The following is a 20,727-nucleotide window of genomic DNA, read 5'->3' as shown; positions in this document are numbered from 1 at the left end:
ACTGTAATTAATAATTCAATGTCCTGTGATTATTCACTAACTTGACATGTTATGGTCTCAGTCCCAGGCTAATGTGGCTCACTACCTCAGTGTGCATTGGTTACCGAGGCTAAGTTCTTTAATTTTGGCCATTTATTCAGTAGGTAGCCAGCTCATGCCACTGTAACAGTTTTATATACAAATTATAATGACACAGAATTATGTACAGATAGGAAATGTCCTATAGCAGTCTCCTCAAGAATATGAAAATTTTTTTCTTTCACCCATTTTTTTATTATGTTAAAATTAATATATTTGCATGCTGCCTTGCCATTGCAAAATTATGCCCACCAATAAATAAATATATAAATATATGTATGTATGAGAACAAGGGTGTAGCCTGGCATATGCCATGCATCCCATGGCAAGCACTTTTTATTTATATTAATTTATTTTTATTTTAATATCTCACTTTACTGCGGTGGTGGTGCTGTGGTAGCATTGTCGCCTCACAGCAAGCCATTGTCCTGTTTGATTCTCAGCTAAAGCGTCTTCTGTGTGGAGACATACGTGAATGGGCATACCTTCGTTCAAGGTTGTGCGTCAGAGCTGGCAACTTGGCACGTAAAACTCTACTGTCAATCATTAGCGGACCGGAGTTCCGCTGTGGTGACCCCTAACTGGGAAAAGCCGAAAGACACAACAACTGGAGCACTGACCCATGTTCACTTTAAATGTAAAAAAAAGTTTTTAAAACAGACAGGCAAAGCAGATGTGTTCCTTCCTTATTCAGTTAAATTATGTTTTCACATATAAGCTGCTTAATTGTGCATTGTATGCTGCAGATCAGTTTTGAGATTAGGTACATTGAAATAAATTCATGACATTTGGCCTGCCACAGCTCAACTTATGGTTAGGGGAGTACATTCTGGAAGCTGTCGTATAACTGTAAAAATGCTGGCGACATCCCCTTTAGTGCATCTACAGAACTGTAAAAAAAAAAGACTTCCTGACTAAAGTGTGAATCTTTTGTGCTAGAAATTCATAAGTGCGACTGTCACAAAAGATTACAGTTGTCATATATATCAGCAATGACATAGTGGAATTATCAAGGAAAAATAAATCCTCACAACATCACACTCAGTCATAAAATGCAGAACCAAAACCCTGGAATCATACTGTACCAATCACTCATTGGAGTGTCAGCCCTTTTTGAATAGAAGCCTTACACCCACAAAGAAACAACACAAAAGCAGAATGTGCAGTGGGTGCTAAATGTCTCTGTACCCCTCATGTGCAGACTTCACCCTCACATCTGTATCCTCTAAATATAGTATACTGAAGCTCAACATGCCTTGGAGTAAAGAGTTAATTACAGATGGAAACATTGTTTATAAATTCAATAATTTGCTAATAACACTTTGTACTTTTAAGCTTTGTAAAGACAATTTAAGGGGAAAAACATGAGCCTCCAATGCATGTTTTTGAATTAATTTATTTGTTATTTATTTCACTGAATAGTACATTAAATACAGTTTGAAACTCTGCCCTCTGTATTTTTTACTTGCTTAATTAAGGAATTAATCAGTTAGAGTAGGTAAGTTGTTTGGTCACTTAAGCACACAGTTGTTAACTAAGTAACAGTATGTGTCACGTATGAAATAGATCATGTATCACCAATGCAAACACTTAATGCATACATATCTACACAGATAAGTATACACATAAACTAACTAGTAGGTCACTTGGTTGGTTACTCAGGTGAGAGACTGACGAGCTATTTGACCTGGCTGCCTACTTTCTAATCAACTGACTGCTATATAGAAGATCACTGATCTGGATAACTGGCAAAACTGGATGGAACTTCATTCTTTACTTACTACAGTATTTTTGCTGTTTTAACAAACAGCAAATATCAGGTATATGCTGCAGGCACAACCTTTTTCCAATTTTGCTGTACAACACTTTCATGAAGTCCCTTTATCTTTTATACTTGAATTGTCTTGCCTACCAGGCCATCGGGATATTGTACAAGTAACTTTTTTCCCCTTGGTTCATTAGACACCATTCGGTATAGACTACAAGGACTGCCTCATCAGGAAGGACACAACGTACTCACTGGCTGGAGTACACAGGCAGTTTGATAGTCTGAAGGAGTTGCTGAGGTACTATGAGAACACAAGTCTGCATGCTGATGGCGTCACCATTCAAATGAACTCCTGCATCCCTCCAAGGCCCAAAGGTAGGCCACGCAAGTATGAGTAATTTCTCACTTTAAATTTTGTCAGTCTGATATCAATGGACTGAGTAACCAGTGGCTTTATAAGGACACTTTGGTGCTACAAAATGACAAGTTGCTGCCAGAGAAGTGCCCAGCTGGGGCTTTTAGTAAAAAAATGCTTTTTTAATTGTACCCATTGTCTTTCCATTTAAGGTTGAAAACAAGCATTTTCTTCAGTAATCCTGCCTTTACTATGAGCTGAAAGAAGTCCAGTTTATGCTAGTTACGCTCTGCATAAAATAAATGTGTGAACTGTCTCCATAACATTTAATAATTTATAGAAACTACTCAGGATGCATGTGTCAAATGCCATAAACTCTGTAGCCTTTGGAGATCAATCTTATATCCACCCCTAAATTGAGGTGCAATAGATGAAAGTAAAATTTAGCTTTATACTCGTAAGCTGTAGCTGCTAATTATTTTTAGTTTCCAGAGGCTGTAGGCCACTGAAGAGGTTTGGGTTGGGAGGGGGTTTAGACAGGTGAAAAAAAGGATTGATAATTGGATGGGCAGACACAAATTTACACCAGGGTTATTATGTACAGCCCAGCTTGATTTGGGAGGAAAGCACTATTAAGAATTCAGAAAGGGTGGCAAAACTTTTATGTTTATCTTCTTAAAGATGTATATGACTAGGCATATTATGGCTGAAAACTTGGTAGCTTAAACAGTATGCCGCAAAACACAAAATCTGATTTTTTTTAAGGGGACAAGCCCCCCTGCAAATTATATATAACAACTCTGAGATCAAGTGGGGAAAGGGGCAAAACCCAGTCTCCACTTTACCACAATCCAGCACAGTAATGGTCCATACCATTGGGCTACCATGTTTTTGGCAATCTGGGTTTAATGTTTTAATGTTTGCTCTGTTATTTTAGTTAAGGACCCATATATATATATATATATATATATATTTATATATATATATATATATATATATATATATATATATATATATTAGATATATATATAGATTATATATTAGATATATATATAGATTATATATATATATATAGATATATATAGATATATAGATATATAGATACACACACACACACACACACACACACACACACACACACACACACACACACACACACACACACACACAACACATACATACACATTTATGAGTGTATGACACATGTTTGAAGTAGCAAACTTAAATGCCAGTTATACACTCAAAACTGTCACACAAAGATTAGAATACACAGTACTTTGAAACCCCCTACATTCTTCACACCCCCTCTCAACTGCCCTACCAGCTCCAAGATTGCAATACAATGACAGAAAGGTAAATTTCTTGCACTGATGGTTAATCATCTAATTTTTTGATTGTGACTTCTCAATAAATTGTAGGCAACCGATATAAATATATAAATATATCTATATATATATATATCCACTTTTCTTAATTCCTTGAATTCAGTGTGTTATTTGACTTATATTTCAGCCTGTGGATATAAATGACCTGGCGGGTATACTTCACCTGCCCAAAACACCACCCAAAGTCTACTATTGATGATTTTACTGTTGTCAGTAGACTGTGGTGATACACTCTGAAGTACCATTCTGCAAAATATAAATGTATTTCACAGATAGGCTGTGAGCCCTTACACGCTAAATTCTAAATCTGTTAGTTCCAAGGTCAGAGTAAGTCAGAGACAAGGGAAATGTATTTCCCTTTCTACTGAGTTGGAACAATTGTGGTGGTAGTACACAGATCATAGTTGCTCTTGCTTAAGACTGTAGAGAGGGCACAGTCTCCGAGAAAAACTGATCTCAGAAAACTATGTAGATTATATTTTTTGACTAACATTTTTGGTGCAGTTGTTTTTAATGGACAGCCATGGTTCATTCCTGCAGGATTTAAATAGCCTTATCATTTACTTTCACACAGTATGATGATAAGAAAATTATTTTAAAACTCTGGGATAAATGTAACAAAAAAAAAAACAAAAAAAAAAACAATCACAGTTATCCTGCTCAAGGGGCAAAAATGTAAAACAAAAATAAATATCTGTATGCATTCAGTTTATTAAATGTTGCCCTCTAATTCGGGTATACTACTTTCAGTATTTTATTCAAAGTTATATAACACAATCATCTCTTTGAATTCAGTATTGGATGTAGTAATTGCTATTTGTCAGATCCAAGCATATTTACTCCAAAAAGATAAGAAATAGAGCAGATCACATAACAGGTTTAAAATGTATAGTGCTTTTTTTGTTTGTTGATGGTGAGGGGCAGTTTATTTTGAAACTTCAGAGAAAAGCTTTTGAAGGCATCAAAGTTATATACTTATTTTTATTTTGCTAAAGGCAGCTTGACAGTGTCAGAAATTTTCACTATAGGATCTGAAACACAAAAATGAGCCATTTGTTGGATCATGAATGGTTTAATAGTTTTCATACTCAAGGCTAACATATTTTTGCCACTATGAATACAGATTTCACTTTTATTGTTTTAAAATTAAGTTTTACAAGGCAATTACATATTTTAATACACTTATTTATGAAAAATATAAACTCAAGTTAAAAATCTGGGTCAAAAATGTAAAGCACTTGTTGTATGGGTAAATTCAAAGACATGCTTAGTACTGAGTACTAAACATAGTATGGAAGACAAGATACACTCAGTACTGAGTACTACACATAGTATGGAGGACAAGATATACTCTACTGAGTACTACATGTAGTATGGAGGACAAGACATGCTCAGTACTGAGTACTAGATGTAGTATGGAGGACAAGATGTACTCAGTACTGAGTACTAGATGTAGTATGGAGGACAAGACATGCTCAGTACCGAGTACTACACATAGTATGGAGGACAAGATATACTCTACTGAGTACTAGGCGTAGTATGGAGGACAAGATGTACTCAGTACTGAGTACTAGATGTAGTATGGAGGACAAGACATGCTCAGTACTGAGTACTAGATGTAGTATGGAGGGCAAGATGTACTTAGTACTGAGTACTAGATGTAGTATGGAGGACAAGATGTACTCAGTACTGAGTACTAGATGTAGTATGGAGGACAAGATGTACTCAGTACTGAGTACTAGACATAGTACGGAAGACAAGATATACTCAGTAATGAGTACTAGATGTAGTATGGAGGACAAGATGTACTCAGTACTGAGTACTAGATGCAGTATGGAGGGCAAGACATGCTCAGTACTGAGTACTAGATGCAGTATGGAGGGCAAGATGTACTTAGTACTGAGTACTAGGCGTAGTATGGAGGACAAGATGTACTCAGTACTGAGTACTAGACATAGTACGGAAGACAAGATATACTCAGTAATGAGTACTAGATGTAATATGCAGGACATTTTGCTTGTAGTACTGATAGGCTGAGCATCTCTCATCAGGGCCTCAGAGTACCTTAGAGTGAATGGAATTTTGGAGTTGCAGCACTGTACAGTAGTCACTTCTAAAACATGCTGAACACCAGGGAAACATGGCATGAATTTCTAGGGAGGGCCATAGGACAAATATTAAGGTATCCTTTAGGTCAGCACTGTGTGTATCATGCATTGAAACCAACAAATTGTTCAGTGTGTGTGTCGGTAGGATAAAAATGTTTGCAGTAGGGCAGGTATACATGCTGCAACTGTGCAGGTGATAGAAGGAGGAGGCAATAAATTTAAGGTAAAATATTACAGTTTACTATAGGCTGTGAATATGAATAACACCCATAGTATTGTTTTCCATAGAACCCATTCTAGCACGTGTGCCTAACACAAAGGATATGAGTGAGGGCTACCTAAGATATAAACAGTTAATACTGTCATTTAGAATTGGGACATTGGAGGGGGTGATCACAGACAGAGCACTTATTGTCAAACAGCTAGAAGGAGCATGGAGGTCTACCTCCCACTATGTCACGTATCATTGTATATTTATGGAACATTCATCTTGTGCTACATTGTGATAACTGTGTCACGTCCGGGTTATGTAATCCAAGCTGGGCTGTATCAGCTTTTTCAGTTTTTATGAATGTTATACAGTGACTTCAATTCAGACCACCTTATAAATATGACAGCTGTCATTTACAGAGCCATTTTTTTAACAACCAGGAAAGTCATTGTGTGTTTATTATGCAAAACTACTTGCTATGTAAAACACCAGTCATGATTCCCCATTCTGTTATGTTGTAGCACCTTAAGAAAAGTAGGCTTAAAATGTGAGTAGAACTATTGAAAACCACCTAGCAATGAGCCGGTTTTAGCATTTTGCCTTCTAGCTTGAAATCCATGACATACGTCAGAGCACTTTGGCATTCTGATTGTACTAATCAACCTTAAGATTCAGGAGAAAATGATTTTTTGTAAGATATAAATTGTACTTTTGTTGGGAATAGCCACATTTGAAGAAACTGCCGATTCACCACTATTTTTTGTAGGGCAAGGCTATGCAAAGACAGCAGTCAAACACCTGAGCAGTGTATTCCAAAGCAACAAATGCCTTTGCCATTGATTAATCTTTGCATACTGCTTGGCAGCTGTCTGCTTGTCAGTGGATGACGTGTTTGCGTTTCATTTAAACTCATTACCATGACAGTAACATTACTGGGATATACCTTATCTGAGTATTGGAGGGAATCATTTAAATAGGTATAGATTTCTATTTACTTTTTCTGCAGAACGTGATTATGGTTCTACTCGCTCTCTGGGCCTGTGAGTTGTGGTTGGGTTGGCACAATGCATTATATAATTAATTTCAATCTGAATTAACAATCACATCTACCATTATTGCACAGGGAAAGAGATAATGTCACCTGTTATAATTACATTTGGAAATATTTTCTCATTGTCAAAGTAGTGAAATAAATAATATATGAATGCCTTTTGTTAGCCTTACCGAGGTTTGGATCAAATATGTGGGATGAACAAGAAATATTTCATTCTGATGTAACAGCTACCACTTTTAACAGCATATTTCACCTTTCCTTCTTCCTTCTTCTCCATATTCTTCCTGTCATGTCCTTCTTGTAGCAGTAGGCTGCATGTCAACTTCTAAAATTAATAATAATAAAACATCTTGTGACATCCAGTGAGTACATTATAATTACTAAACAAATGATGCAGCCATGTTATAACAGTGAATGCAATCTTAAGGCAATATTTGGTTTGTTGCTTAATGTTGGGCAGTTTACTTTAACACTTAAATGTGAAAAGGACATCCTGGTATGTGCTTAAGTTAAAGTGTCATAAAGAAATTTATTTGATTCTTTCTGAAGACCACACCAAATTCATCCTGCCTTGTACAGTTTGCCTAAGAAGTATAACAATTTGTTTAGCCATAGGGCATTTTGTAGATTGTTTTCATAATCAGGGAATTCAGGTTTTAAGTTCATGACATGATATTTTTAAAAGGAGCACTCTGCAGTTTTATATATGTATTTTTATGACTTGAGATCATCTGAGTGTTAATGAGCTCCCCAAATTTTGCTAAAACAGATAATCATTTAAAGAGGACAACATGCAGGGCTGCCCAGGGAGACAACTGTACTTTTTATGTACTGAAGGGTTATTCTCTTTTCATTTATGTCCATGAATAACTTCTCAGATACACTTGGGCAGTCAAATCCAGTCAGTCAAACATGTACCCCTCAAGGTAATAGTTTAGGAAGTATGGGAGTTAAAAGTCTTTGCATAGAGGGCAGTGTGGAGGTGTCAGTCCTTTAAGGAAATAACTGTTGACAATCTTCATTCATCTGAATGGCTTTGGTTGTCCAGGTGTCTCTGAAAATTAGTTTATATGCAAAGACCATATTCATCTGCTCACTAACAATGAGAAACTGCAGGAAAGGTGGGGAAAACTCATAAGGCAATGATGATCATTGATTATGCATTGTTCTGAGAAGAAAAAATAAATAAACAACTAAACAAGGTAGCAGATGAGGAGAGACAGGGTGAGCTGTATCAAAAAAAAAAAAAAGACAGCAAAAATAAATAAAAAGGTAGCAGATGGAGAGGAGAGACAGGGTGAGCTGTATCAAAAAATGGGAAGAAGATTATATCAGAAAAAGAAAGGGATCACTAACAAACAAAACTTTCATTTCCAAACCTGATAAGGTGCTCAACATGCTCCTGAAGGAGCTGGAGATCCGAGAGAGTCCATGGCCAAAGCAGAATTTGTGTATTACTTATGTCTAGGTACCATGGCAATGGAAGGATGACTGCATAGTTCTGGAATATAAAGTCTCCCCATATAAAAGCCCGATGTAGTATTGCTTTGTAAACTTTACATCAGCACCGAGAAAAATTATGTAGCACGTAGCAGGCTTGCAATGCTCTAAAGCAAAATTACCAGCAGGATCCCCACTCCGCCACTGCATTTTTTTGTGTTATCTATCAGCTCTACTAGTGTGTTTTGGTTCTATAAGGCATGGGTATGGCAGTCATAAAGCCATTCAACACCTTCCCACAGGCGAGTACTAACAGTAAGGCGAAAAATGGAACGATTGTGAAAAATATGGAGGGTGGATTGAAACTTCAAGGCGGGCTGGATACAAACCAGTGGAGTGGCGGAAGTTAACCCCTAATAGGGGGAGGTCCTGAAATGTTGCAACTGGCTACAGTACTGATATCTGCTTATACCTGATGTAACACGAGAAGATGCATAATCCAAGTTTCTGCAATATGCAATACAGAAGTTGATATGGTGACATACATAAAGGAACTGGTGAGGAAACAGCTGCTGTGTGGACTGGACAAGTTAAGTGACTTGTCCTAATGATGTATATTACAGTTCAGTTCAGCAGCAAAATACGTGGTTCGACATTTCAGATGCAGTAACCCCAGACATCGTTACAAGGAGAGGTAGACTGCCACTCAGTATTCTACAAGGGGAAAACAGGAGAATGAAGTTTTGGATGGTGGAGCAAAAAGACAGGCACCAAGTTAACGTAAACCATCATACAGATTAATAGGAGGCTCCCTTACTGGACCAAGGTGGAGGAATTTTATTCTGCAGCATAATATTAGCATGTTTAAGTGCACAGATAGATTCTGCACTTACACTGTATTGATGAGCTCAAAAATAAAATAAAATAAAACATGACTATGGCTATTCAGAGTCTGGCTTACTAAAGAGGTGTAGTCCACCGTGCATTCAAAAGTCAATGTATGTGAACATTTCTAAGTCATTAAGTGAACATCTGGGAACATCTTCACATCTTCACGATCACTGATATTAATACTAACATTAACACTATCACTGATTCTAGCATGTTTGTTAACCAAGGCAGAATACAAATCCATATGGACCCATTTCAGGCTCAGCCCGACACCCCTCATCTTCTAAGTGACTTGCTCAGGGTCACACTGTAAGCAAATGGAGGCCGTGATACATTGATTAAGAGAGATTTGCAACTGTCTTTGTAGAGTCTTTCAGGTTTGTGCCTATATGTATTTCCTGTGAGATGTTCAGCTTATTTTGGTTTGGACTTTACCTAGGATCTACCCCTAATGTGCTGGACAGCAGGATTTTCATAAGCCGAGTGTTTCAGACTATATCTAGACTGTACTGGTGAGTCAAAAAGGAGTGAAATTTGCAGTATCCATAACTAGAGGAGTCTGTTTATTGACTTGGCATTAATAAATTGTGGATCATTGTGCATCTGTATAAATACTCGTATGTCATTGATGGGTAAGTTGCATATCTCCAATGATACCTTCATTATGAGAGGTGTGCAATTGTCTTTTCAAACACACTCACACACACACACACACACACACACACACACACACACACACACACACACACACACACACACACACACATATTTATTATATGTGCATAGACATAAATGTACATACACATGTATCTACATCTGTATATCTATGTATAGATAGATATAGATATATTTTATATATATATATATATATATATATATATATATATATATATATATATATATATATATATATATATATATTATATATATGGTATAAGTTGTACAGATACACACACTCAGACAATCTGCAGTACACTGCTGTGAGAGAAGGGTTGGTTTAATTTTTCTTATATTGCTATCTTGTAATTTGTATTGCTTTATTACTTTCTTCTGTTTTGTATATTGTGATGCATTTTCATTACACTGTGTTTTAATTGTATTCTGTTTTATATTGCATATTTAAAGTAGGACATTAACCAGATTTGCACATCTAGTGAGATACCCAGAAATTAAATTTTCCCCACCCTTCCACCCTGGTGCTGTTGTTTCTAAACTCAATGTCTCTCTAATTGCTTAATTTGACCTCATTTTGTGGGATATTTTCAGCAAGCACAAAATTATAGTTTTGTGAAATCATTTCCCTTTAGCTATTTAAACCTTTGGCCATCCAACTGTATTCCATAGAGAAAAAATACTAAGTATCCACCCCAGTCCAATCTAGCTTGCTCTTTTAAAATTAGGGTCTCACCCCTTTGATTGCTAAAACTTAAGTTACTCCCTTTTCATATCTAACTGCTTAATGCACACTGCAACTGTTTGGCTATTAAATCATGTTTTCCAAGAACACCAATCATTGTGCCTCATCTTTATTGACAACCAGCTAATTCTCAAAAAACTGATAAAGTATGTGAGCAATATGTTGACACAATGTCACTGAAGACAAAGATCTCACATAAAAACACTTCTAATGTCAATCAGGTTGTCAGTAACAAACATGCTGCACCCATCACAAACAGCCTGAAGCAGACACATAGACACACACATGCTGAGGTCATTATATGTAATCTTTCTAAACTCCAAAGAACTAGATGAAGCAAACGTATCAAATGCCCTCAGATGCCCTAAATGCACTATTTCACAAGAACACCTACATCAACACATATGGCCACATCTAAGCCCATAAGGCAAGCCAGCACACAACCCAACATTCTTCTCAATGGAGACTCCATTGTGAGACACACTGATCTCCCTCTCTCTAGGCTAAGTAAGGGGAAAGTCAGTTGCTTATCAGGGGCCAGGATCCACTGTTTAATGCATGCTCTCAGGCCATTGGGCCACAAGTTCCAGTATGACTCAGTCATAATCCATGTGGGTGTAAATGATCTGAGACATACTTTCCTAGACTATATGATGAGAGAAATCATGGAGCTCTTGGAATATGGGTCCCAGGATGGTATGACCATAACACTGAGCAGCATTCTATATTCTCCAATTAATGCTGCCACATCAAGAACAGAGGTTTGCTGACTTTAATAATTAGTTTTGTTTCTGGTGTCACTCTAAGGGGGTGCAACATTTGTCAACATGGAAGGAGATGGTCAACAGACCATGCTGCTTTGCCAAGGATGGTCTGCACCTCTCTGCTCTAGGCTTTTGGATATTAGCTAAAACATTGTCCTTTCTCATTCTGTCTTTTTTAGGCAATGCCAAACTGAAAATATTTCCAACATAGCAAATCCAAACCAAGAAAATCTAAAGGTGTTTCTGCTCAGTGCTAGGAGTGCAAACAAAATATCTCCAGTCCCTAGAAGCTCTCCTCATCCTACAGAGTACTGATGTCTGAACAGTCACTGAGACATTGTTTAAAGCTGCAGATAGCGTCCAGGCAGTGTAAGGCTATACTGTCTTTCACACATTTAGTTCAGCTACTACATAGGCAGGGATTAAAGGTAGAGGTGCCTTGATTTACACCAAAAATAAATATACCTCAATGCTGATCAAACAGGATGATGTACTCGAGTTTCTCCATGTCCAAATCATGATAGACAAAATCCCACACCACTTCCTCACAAGCTATAGGTCCTCCTCTATAACCCAGGAAAACCATTATATGAATTTTAGTTTCCTGGAACCACTTATCATCCAACCCAATACCATATTCATAGGCGACTTTAATTACTCCACTGTTAACTGGGAATCATACATGACACCAAATGTGCAGCACAGAGATTCTTGAATTTTGTGAACACAAACTCCCTGGACAAGATGTCAATACACTGACCAGGGATGCAAACATATTGGATCTGGTCCTCACTAATATGGGAGAGAGCTGCACACCCCTTGGTGTAATATCCTCTCTGGTGAGGTCAGACCACAAAATGTTCTCCTTTGAAGTAAAAATTAAACCCAGAACCACATTTAACATAGGAATGTTTAGAAACTACTCACTTCCTACTAAGAATAAATGCAGAACTTACAAAAAACAAGGCACCCTGGTGGAATCACATCATCAACAGGTAGTATAACAGAAGGAATGAAAAACATGGCAAAAATTAGAAGGTGCAGTATCCCAGCATGATAAAAATACTCTCATCAAACTAAACATACAGCCCAGAGGACACAAAGTCAACCAAAGTCAAATCTAAGATAAATTTGACCTCCCAGGCCAAGGACTAACACAAGGCATTATTTTGCTATGTCTGCAATCTCAAAGGCAGTACACCATTGTGTGCAGAGCCCATTGTAAATAGAGCCATTTGTACTAAGCCAGAAACTATAGCAAAACTACAGGCCGACAAGTTCATCTCCAACTATACCCCACTATCCCTCTCAATCTTCCCTCAGGAAATACCATCAAATATTAATGCTCTTTCTAAGGCCAAGTACATTGCATCAATGGGCCCATTCAGTATTCCAGAATGATTTCAAAACAGCACGAAACATGACCTATCAGGCCCTGTGGAATTGCTATTTAACTGTAGGTTCCAAACAGGATTTGTACCTCATGAATGTTTGGCAGCAACAGTCATACAAGGGTGGGCCATCTAAAGATCCTGGAAACTGCAGATCTGTAAGTCTCATTAGTCTCATATGCAAAGCCATGGAAAGAATTATCATGGTAATGATCAGTAATGACAAAGAAAACCTTCAGACACTGGACCCAACCCAATTTGGACATCCAGGGAAAGCTAGCTGGTCTATGACCCACGAAGTTAGAATTGGTGAGTCCACCTCTATAAAAAAAACAGTCACAAGCAGAGTTCCTCATGGATTGGTCCTGGGATGACTCCTTTTTGGCATTTACTTTTCTGAAGTCAAGACCAATGTCAATGGACTCTGCATGACTAAATTTGCAAATAATTGCAAATTAGGATCTGTCATTGAATCCACACTGACACAAAAGTCCTCCAGGTAGGGCTGGCACAGACAAATAACTGGTGTCTGAGCCATGGACTTAAACTAAATACAAACAAATGCATAATAATATCCTTTGGGAAGTCATCCCCCTGGTAACTATCATATTGACAACACTCCCCTAAGAGCTGACCCAGTAGTCAGGGACTGGGGGACACACATAAAAAGTAATCTAGCCTTTGACTATCATGTGTCTACAGTAGTGAGGAAATCACTCTATGCTGTGCAACTTATAAACAAAGGTATGACATCTAGGACCAAGGAAGTCATTGGTCCACTGTACTCAGCATTCATCAGGCCTGTCATTGAGTACAATGCCCCTTTTAGTATGTACCTAACCAGGCAGGTCCAACAACTGGGAACATCCATAGATCTTCTTCACTAAAACAATACAGGGCATAAATAGCATGTCCTATGCAGACCATCTCAAACCTCATCCTTGTATTCTGTCTCCTACAGGCTGTTGAAGGGAGTTCTATGCCTGGCATACAAGACATCTTCAGACCCCACTCTGATGTACCTCCTGCATATCCATAAAACAAACAGCACCAGAGCTATCCATTTTAAAGGCTTAAACCTTGCCTGTGATATAAATAGGACCTGCGTGAGAAATTAAGAATATATTCCAGCGACTACCCCTTCTCTGGAACCGGCTCTCCATCCATGTAAAGCAGAGTTCATCCCTAACTCAATTCAAGTGTAACTTGGATAAATGGATGGGGAACAGGAAATTCATCCCTGGTTTGGCACCTATGTCTCTAATGGACACAGGCAGCTTGTAAATGATTCATCTCCCAGGTCCCTACTTGTAAATGTTTCATCTCCCAGGTCCCTGCTTGTAAATGTTTCATCTCCAAAGCCCATACTTACACTTATCAATGGTACAAGATCTTGTCAGAAATTTGGAATGCATGATTAGGCAGAAAAAGGCCCAGTGATAGTTAGCCTGGTACACTCCTATTAACCTACACGTGTATATGTTCTTATTATATATACAAAATATGAGTGTAATAGCTATGACCTAACATTCAGAAGAGCAAACTCCCTTTAATCTGTTTTTCTGCATACGAGCAGATGTGTGTGTGTGTGTACAAGATTGAGGTACAGTGGGGTCTAGGAATTTGGCTTTTCCCATTGTAGTATGATCTCAGACTTGATGTATATAATTAGAAGGATGTGTGGGGGTGCATGGGAGCTACCCCTATGTAAAATAGTGTTTTTTCTTTGTTTTGTATATTCAATCTGTTTTGAAAACTCTATTGAGCATTCGCTGTTATATCATAACCCTTGATCACCTCTTAGCATAAGAAATCTGGACAAAGCCTAAAATAAAGGGGGGGGGGGGGACAAAGGCCCAAAACTGGAAAAGATTTAAAATTTTGCTCTCATAAACTTAAAAAGTTGCTAGAATAACAGGGTTTGTATTAGCATGTATTTCTGAAGAGTGTGATGTTTGAAACTCAATATATGTACTGCAGTGGTGGTGCTGCGGTAGCATTGTCGCCTCACAATAAGACGTCCTGTTCGATTTTCAACTAGAGCGTCTTCTGTGTGGAGACATGCATGAATGGGCGTACCTTCGTTGAAGGTTGTGCGTCAGGGCTGGCAAATTGGCACGTAAAAATCTACTGCCAATCATTAGCAGACCGGAGTTCTGCTGTGGTGACCCCTAACCGTAAAAAGCCAAAAGACACAACAACACTCACTGACTTAAGTCATCAGTGATTTGCCAGAAAACCACAAATGTTATGAGGAACAGACCAAAAATAAGAAGCAAAAATTCTGTGAAAATCTGAATAGTTCAGAGGTATGGTACATATATATACATATATATATATATATATATATATATATATATATATATATATATATTTATAGTTCCCGTTAACTGTTTCTTTGCTCAACCTATGAATTGGATGAGTTTTCTGGATGTTCTTCAGGCTGCTGAACATTAAGTTAGTGGGAAAACATATGACAATGGGATTTGGGTATTTTTCCCTTTTCCCCACTGTTGTACTTGGAGCTGGTGTGAGTAAGCTGTAGGGTATGGTGGGTACATGAGGGTTTATCCCCCTGCAAAAAACAGGAAGAAAGTGTTTATTTTTTTTCATGCACATTTGATGTAATTTGCATACGAAGAAATTTGGACAATATTTTGCCATTAGTGTATTTTGACTATTGCCAATTGAATCATATATATATATATATATATATATATATATATATATATATATATATATATATATATATATATATATATATATATATATATATATATATATATATATATATATGGGTTCCCTTCAGAATTTCTAATTCCTAAAAGCTTGAATTCCGTATGGTCGAGCCCATATGATCAAAGTTTTAGAACTTCAAAATTCTGAATAGAGATATGCATACAGCGCGGAACGGGTGATTTCCTTTTTCCTCACTGTAGTGCGATCTCAGAGTTGGTATAGGTTCATAGGTTCATAGGTTCATACTTAGTTTGAATAAAAACTATGCCTATCATTTTGCTGTGCCTCTGTCAAGCAGTCCATCCATTGGTCAAGATTCCTCTTGAACAAGACCGGAGTCTCTGGGTGATGAATCTGTCACATTCTATTTATAATGTGGTTCTGAGGGATCTAGATTTTTGAGGTGAAGCATATTCATCAAATCTGGGTTTGACATGGCCTTATATGTCAGGCACAGGTCACCGAGACTGAATAGAGCTGGAGTTCTTTCAGTCGGGCAGCATAAGACATATTTTTGAGACCCTTTATCCTTTTGGTGAGGAACGCAGGTGTCTGGTCAGATAAATCTGATCTCACCAGTGAGTGACTAGTTGTTCCATGGCAAATTTAAGCCAATTATTAAAGCTGATCATCTTATCGTGTGTCTGACTATGGAATCACCAATGACAAGTGTGTCTGGCATTTTGTTTGGCCAGGTGGTAGTTGTTTGGGTGTCTGCTTTGGTGGCCTCTGCTGTTTTGGTAAAATTTGAAGTTGTGATGGTACCATGTATGACTCTCCTCCTGTCTGGTCTTGTTGAGAGTGCATCTCTGCATGTATTTGTGTTTTGTGGGAGAAGGAGAGGATTGTCTCAATATTCCCAGGTTCACCAGTTGAGCTAATGGACTACTAGTTTCTATGGATCAGTAACAGGAACTAAAAACAAAGCCCAGGGATAGGGTGTGGGGGGTGCAGGGAGGTCTAAATGTTGAGAAAGTTTTTTTTTTTTGATTTATTTCAGACTTCCGAAACTTTGATCATATAGTCTCCACCATATGAAATTCAAAGTTCTGGTAATTCAACATTCAGAAGTGAATATATAAATATATATATATATATATATATATATATATATATATATATATATATATACATATATATATATATATATATATATATATATATATATATATGTCTGTGTGTTTTTACCTTCTGAGAATGATGTTAATTTAAAATCCACCAGTTTCACCGATGGTCCTGTCTTTGAACCTGCTGAAGCCACAATGGGTCTGAAAGGGGGGTCAGCCACTGATCTGTGAATTTTGGGAATTCTAAAAATCCCCAGTACCCAAGGGTTTTTTACCTCCAGGAATTCCCTTATCTTAGGGAAAAGGCACCCTCTGTCTTGGCATTTTCTTCAGACCTCTATTGACATTGCTTTTTTACAAGAGGCCATTTTTTGTGACAGTTGACATCAGGGAGTTATTCTCCATCATCTCACAAGAAGAAGGTTTGGAATGGTTCTTAGAGACTATAGTGATGGGTACCCAGCTTGACCATGCTGAGATGAGTTTTGTGTTCCAATGTATGGAACTTGTCTTTACAAATAATTTTGTTTACTACTAGGGGGGATACTATAGGCAGCACAGGGGCATTGCAATGGGAGCAGCTTTGGCTCCTGTTTTTCCGAATGTGGTATTATGGTATTGAGAAACCACAAGTGTGATTAATTCATCCCTCTTTTCTATGGTCAAAGTTTATCTGAGGTACAATATGATATTTTTATTTTATGGAAAGAGGGTACTAAGAATTTGGAGCATTTTTTGACTTCCTTAACCATTCCACTAGTTTTTTGAACTCTACTTTTCAGGCCAGTGACAGTTTGATTAACTTTCTGGACACCACAGTATACAAAATTTGTCTGTTGGCAGATATGAGTCTAAGATTTAAGAAAGGGCACTTTTTCTAACACCCACCTGCATTTTACTAGTCAACATCCCTTGTGTCTAAAAAGGAACATTGTCAAAGGGCAGTTAATTAGACTTAGCATGCTGATGTTTGAGGACTTTATTTTTACTCAGGAGGCTGAACAACTCTGTAGCCTGTTTAATGATTGTGGGTATCCAGCATAGTTGTTGGAAGATCTTTTAAAATGGATATCTGAGACTAGCCACACTAACTATGGTCCACTTTTGTGTTGTTCTAACAATTTCGCAAATAACAGGAAAACAAAGAATACTGATTTGATTCAGGCATTTGTTATTTAGTTTAAGAAAGAGATTTATTCCCTTAAAGAGTTATTGACTGTCACTGGAGGACTTGATCAATTGGGGCAGCAGCCCAGATTTGTGTATAAGAATAGTCAAAATTTGAAGGTGGCAATTTTGGAAAAGAATTATGATTCACCAGGCATTTCTGATAAGAATCTAGGCAGGAAGTGTTGTGGACCTGCAAGTAGTGTATGTTTATTCTGCATGAAAACATGTATTGACACATGTAAGGCTTTTTAAATGGAAGATACAGTTGGTTACAGTGTTTCTGATGAAGTTCTAGCTATTTTGTTTTGTCACCAGTCTACTGAGCTGTGGTATGAAATATATGGTGCCCAGACAAAAGGTATTGTATCACCTTTGTGTTCCTGTGTTTGCGAGAATGCAGAACTAATGCAGTGAGTAAAATGCTAATTAGACACTTGATTACTGTATTTGTACTAATCCTACCACTGATGTGTTATCCTTCTACAATTTCATCAACCACATCTAAGAAATAATATTTCCTCTTAGAAAAACAAAGTGACTGAAGGGTATTCTGACTCCTGTGCCTTATTCCTCAACTACTACAACCATTAAACAGGTGGGAAAAAACATGGGCTAACAACATGGAAAGAAGCAACCCCCCTCAAACTCACCTAAATATTAAACAAATAGTTTGACAAACATTTAAATGGCAAGTCTTTAATATGTTGGACAAAGACAAATTTTCTAAAACAAATATTTTTGGCAGATGATAAAATTTATAAGCACTGATAGACTTGTTCTTTAAACTGCTTTGAAACAAATTATAAATATAACACTAATTATCAGTGTTATACAAATACATTTATACTCCATTTCATTCTGAGACAAAGTTTTTTTCACAAACATCTCTGATTCTACATTAAATTTTCCACTTCAAAACATCTTAAATCAGCCCAAATTTTTAAATAAAAATATTACAAAATCTATTAGAAAAACTAGACCAATGCCACAAGTCTGACTTTCACATTATTCATCTAATATATTACCGGTAGGAAGTCATGTTCTCTGTATTTCTCTAGCATATATTTTCAATCATATACTTATGGCATCCTCAGTGACAAGCAATGGGGCTTTAAGCTTAACTATAGTGGAATATGCATGTCTTCCCTGAGATTGTGTGGGTTTTCCCTGGTTGATCTGGCTACCTTCTATCCTCCAAAGACAAAGTCAATTGGTGAATTTTAAATGTGTCCATAGGTATGAGTGCATGTATGTGCTATATAGATATAGAAGAAAGGCCTGTCAATCTTCTCCCATTCCCCTCCCCCTTTCCTAGTAAACGTCATGAATGGGCGTGGCTGTTCACAGGGTCCCTATAGGGGTCAGCTTCGACTCATAAGCATGAATGAATAGCACTGTAACTGCTATATACATTCTAACTGAAGAAACCTGCACTACGTTAGGTAATAAAAAATTCACAGGTGCTGTCTTTGTCCTAATACAAAATTTAATACCATATAGATCACAATATAGTGCTACAAAAACTACACAATTGGCTTGATATTATCTATCAAATAAACATTCAGTGTTACTGGAAATAATTGCTCTTCTTATACAAGGATCAACCCAAATGTTATTTCATAAGACAAAATAGTTTGACCATATTTTTTAGCTGTTAATCAATAAATTCCCCAGGACATTCATTATCTCAAGTATTTATTTTATTTATTTATTGCTTTGGTTTACTGGGAAAGTCCAACTGGACTGTAGAGCCCTTTTTCAGTGGATGCCCAAGGAGAAATATTCCAAAATAAAAGAAAATACATGACATGACAAATTACAGCAGAAGGTGGCATCAAGAAAAATACAGCAGTTTAAGTACAACAATTTGTAGTACACAGATTATGCTTCACAATACCAAGTGGAGTTTTTTTCATGGTATACAGATAAATCATTTTTTTTTGTTAGAGGAGGAGACTGGAAGAGAGAAGGAGGTGCTGGAAAAAGGAGTTTATGGTTATTTTGTGGTGCACAAAACACAATCCACCATAACCAAATAACCACAAACAAAAAAAAAACACTAAATAAGGAGACCACGAACTGCAGTGAGTTAGATAAATGCTTCCATTCCTTTAATTAATCTAACATAACTTCATCAGACAATAAAACAGTAAAAAAGTCCTCACTTTATATACCAAACTAACACATCATAAATGTATCAATTGTGAAAGACAGTAGTAAACTAAGAACATAAAATTTATATCACACAGCTGTTTAAACACGCAAAATACCATAAAAAAGTTCCTATTGCTGTTCAAAATCACATGCAAATATAAATATAAATATAAATGTATATTAAAATGTAATTGTTCATTAAACTGGCTGTCAAAAATAGGTAAAGTCAAAGTAAAAATGAAGGAAAGAAGGATAAATGAAAACTGATTAACCCATCCCCCTACACATGACACTTAAACCTTATCAGCTTTTAATGCAAGTAAACTACTAATAGATATATTGCTGTTAATTCCAGGATATTGAGTGGCATTCAATAGTATTTACTAATCTGGCTACCTTCTATCCTCCAAAGACAAAGTCAATTGGTGAATTTTAAATGTGTCCATAGGTATGAATGCATGTATGTGCTATATAGATATAGAAGAAAGGCCTGCCAATCTTCTCCCATTCCCCTCCCCCTTTCCTAGTAAACTTCATGAATGGGGGTGGCTGTTAACAGGGTGCCTATAGGGGTCAGCTTCGACTCATAAGCATGAATGAATAGCACTGTAACTGCTATATACATTCTAACTGAAGAAACCTGCACTACGTTAGGTCTCTCTATATTCTAAAACTGAAGGCTAATTTTGGCACAATTTAAGGTGTGTTTATATAACGCCTTGGAATAGTCTTTCT

At 37.0% G+C, this 20,727-nt stretch overlaps 1 protein-coding gene across 1 annotated transcript in view; it reads left to right on the top strand.

Annotated features, from left to right (window-relative positions):
* The window catches only part of LOC122817593 (tyrosine-protein kinase JAK2-like), an 876,396-nt gene that overhangs the window by 497,939 nt on the left and 357,730 nt on the right, over window positions 1-20,727 (top strand). Inside the window, exon 10 of the mRNA XM_044090632.1 lies at window positions 2,041-2,221. Coding sequence (XP_043946567.1) covers window positions 2,041-2,221 — 181 coding nt within the window. The remainder of the gene's footprint in view (window positions 1-2,040; window positions 2,222-20,727) is intronic.

The sequence above is a fragment of the Protopterus annectens genome, chromosome 13.part0 (genome assembly GCF_019279795.1).
Source record: "Protopterus annectens isolate FY-2018-M chromosome 13.part0, PAN1.0, whole genome shotgun sequence".
In the NCBI taxonomy this organism is placed as follows: domain Eukaryota; kingdom Metazoa; phylum Chordata; order Ceratodontiformes; family Protopteridae; genus Protopterus; species Protopterus annectens.
This window is presented reverse-complemented; position numbering and strand designations above follow the sequence as displayed.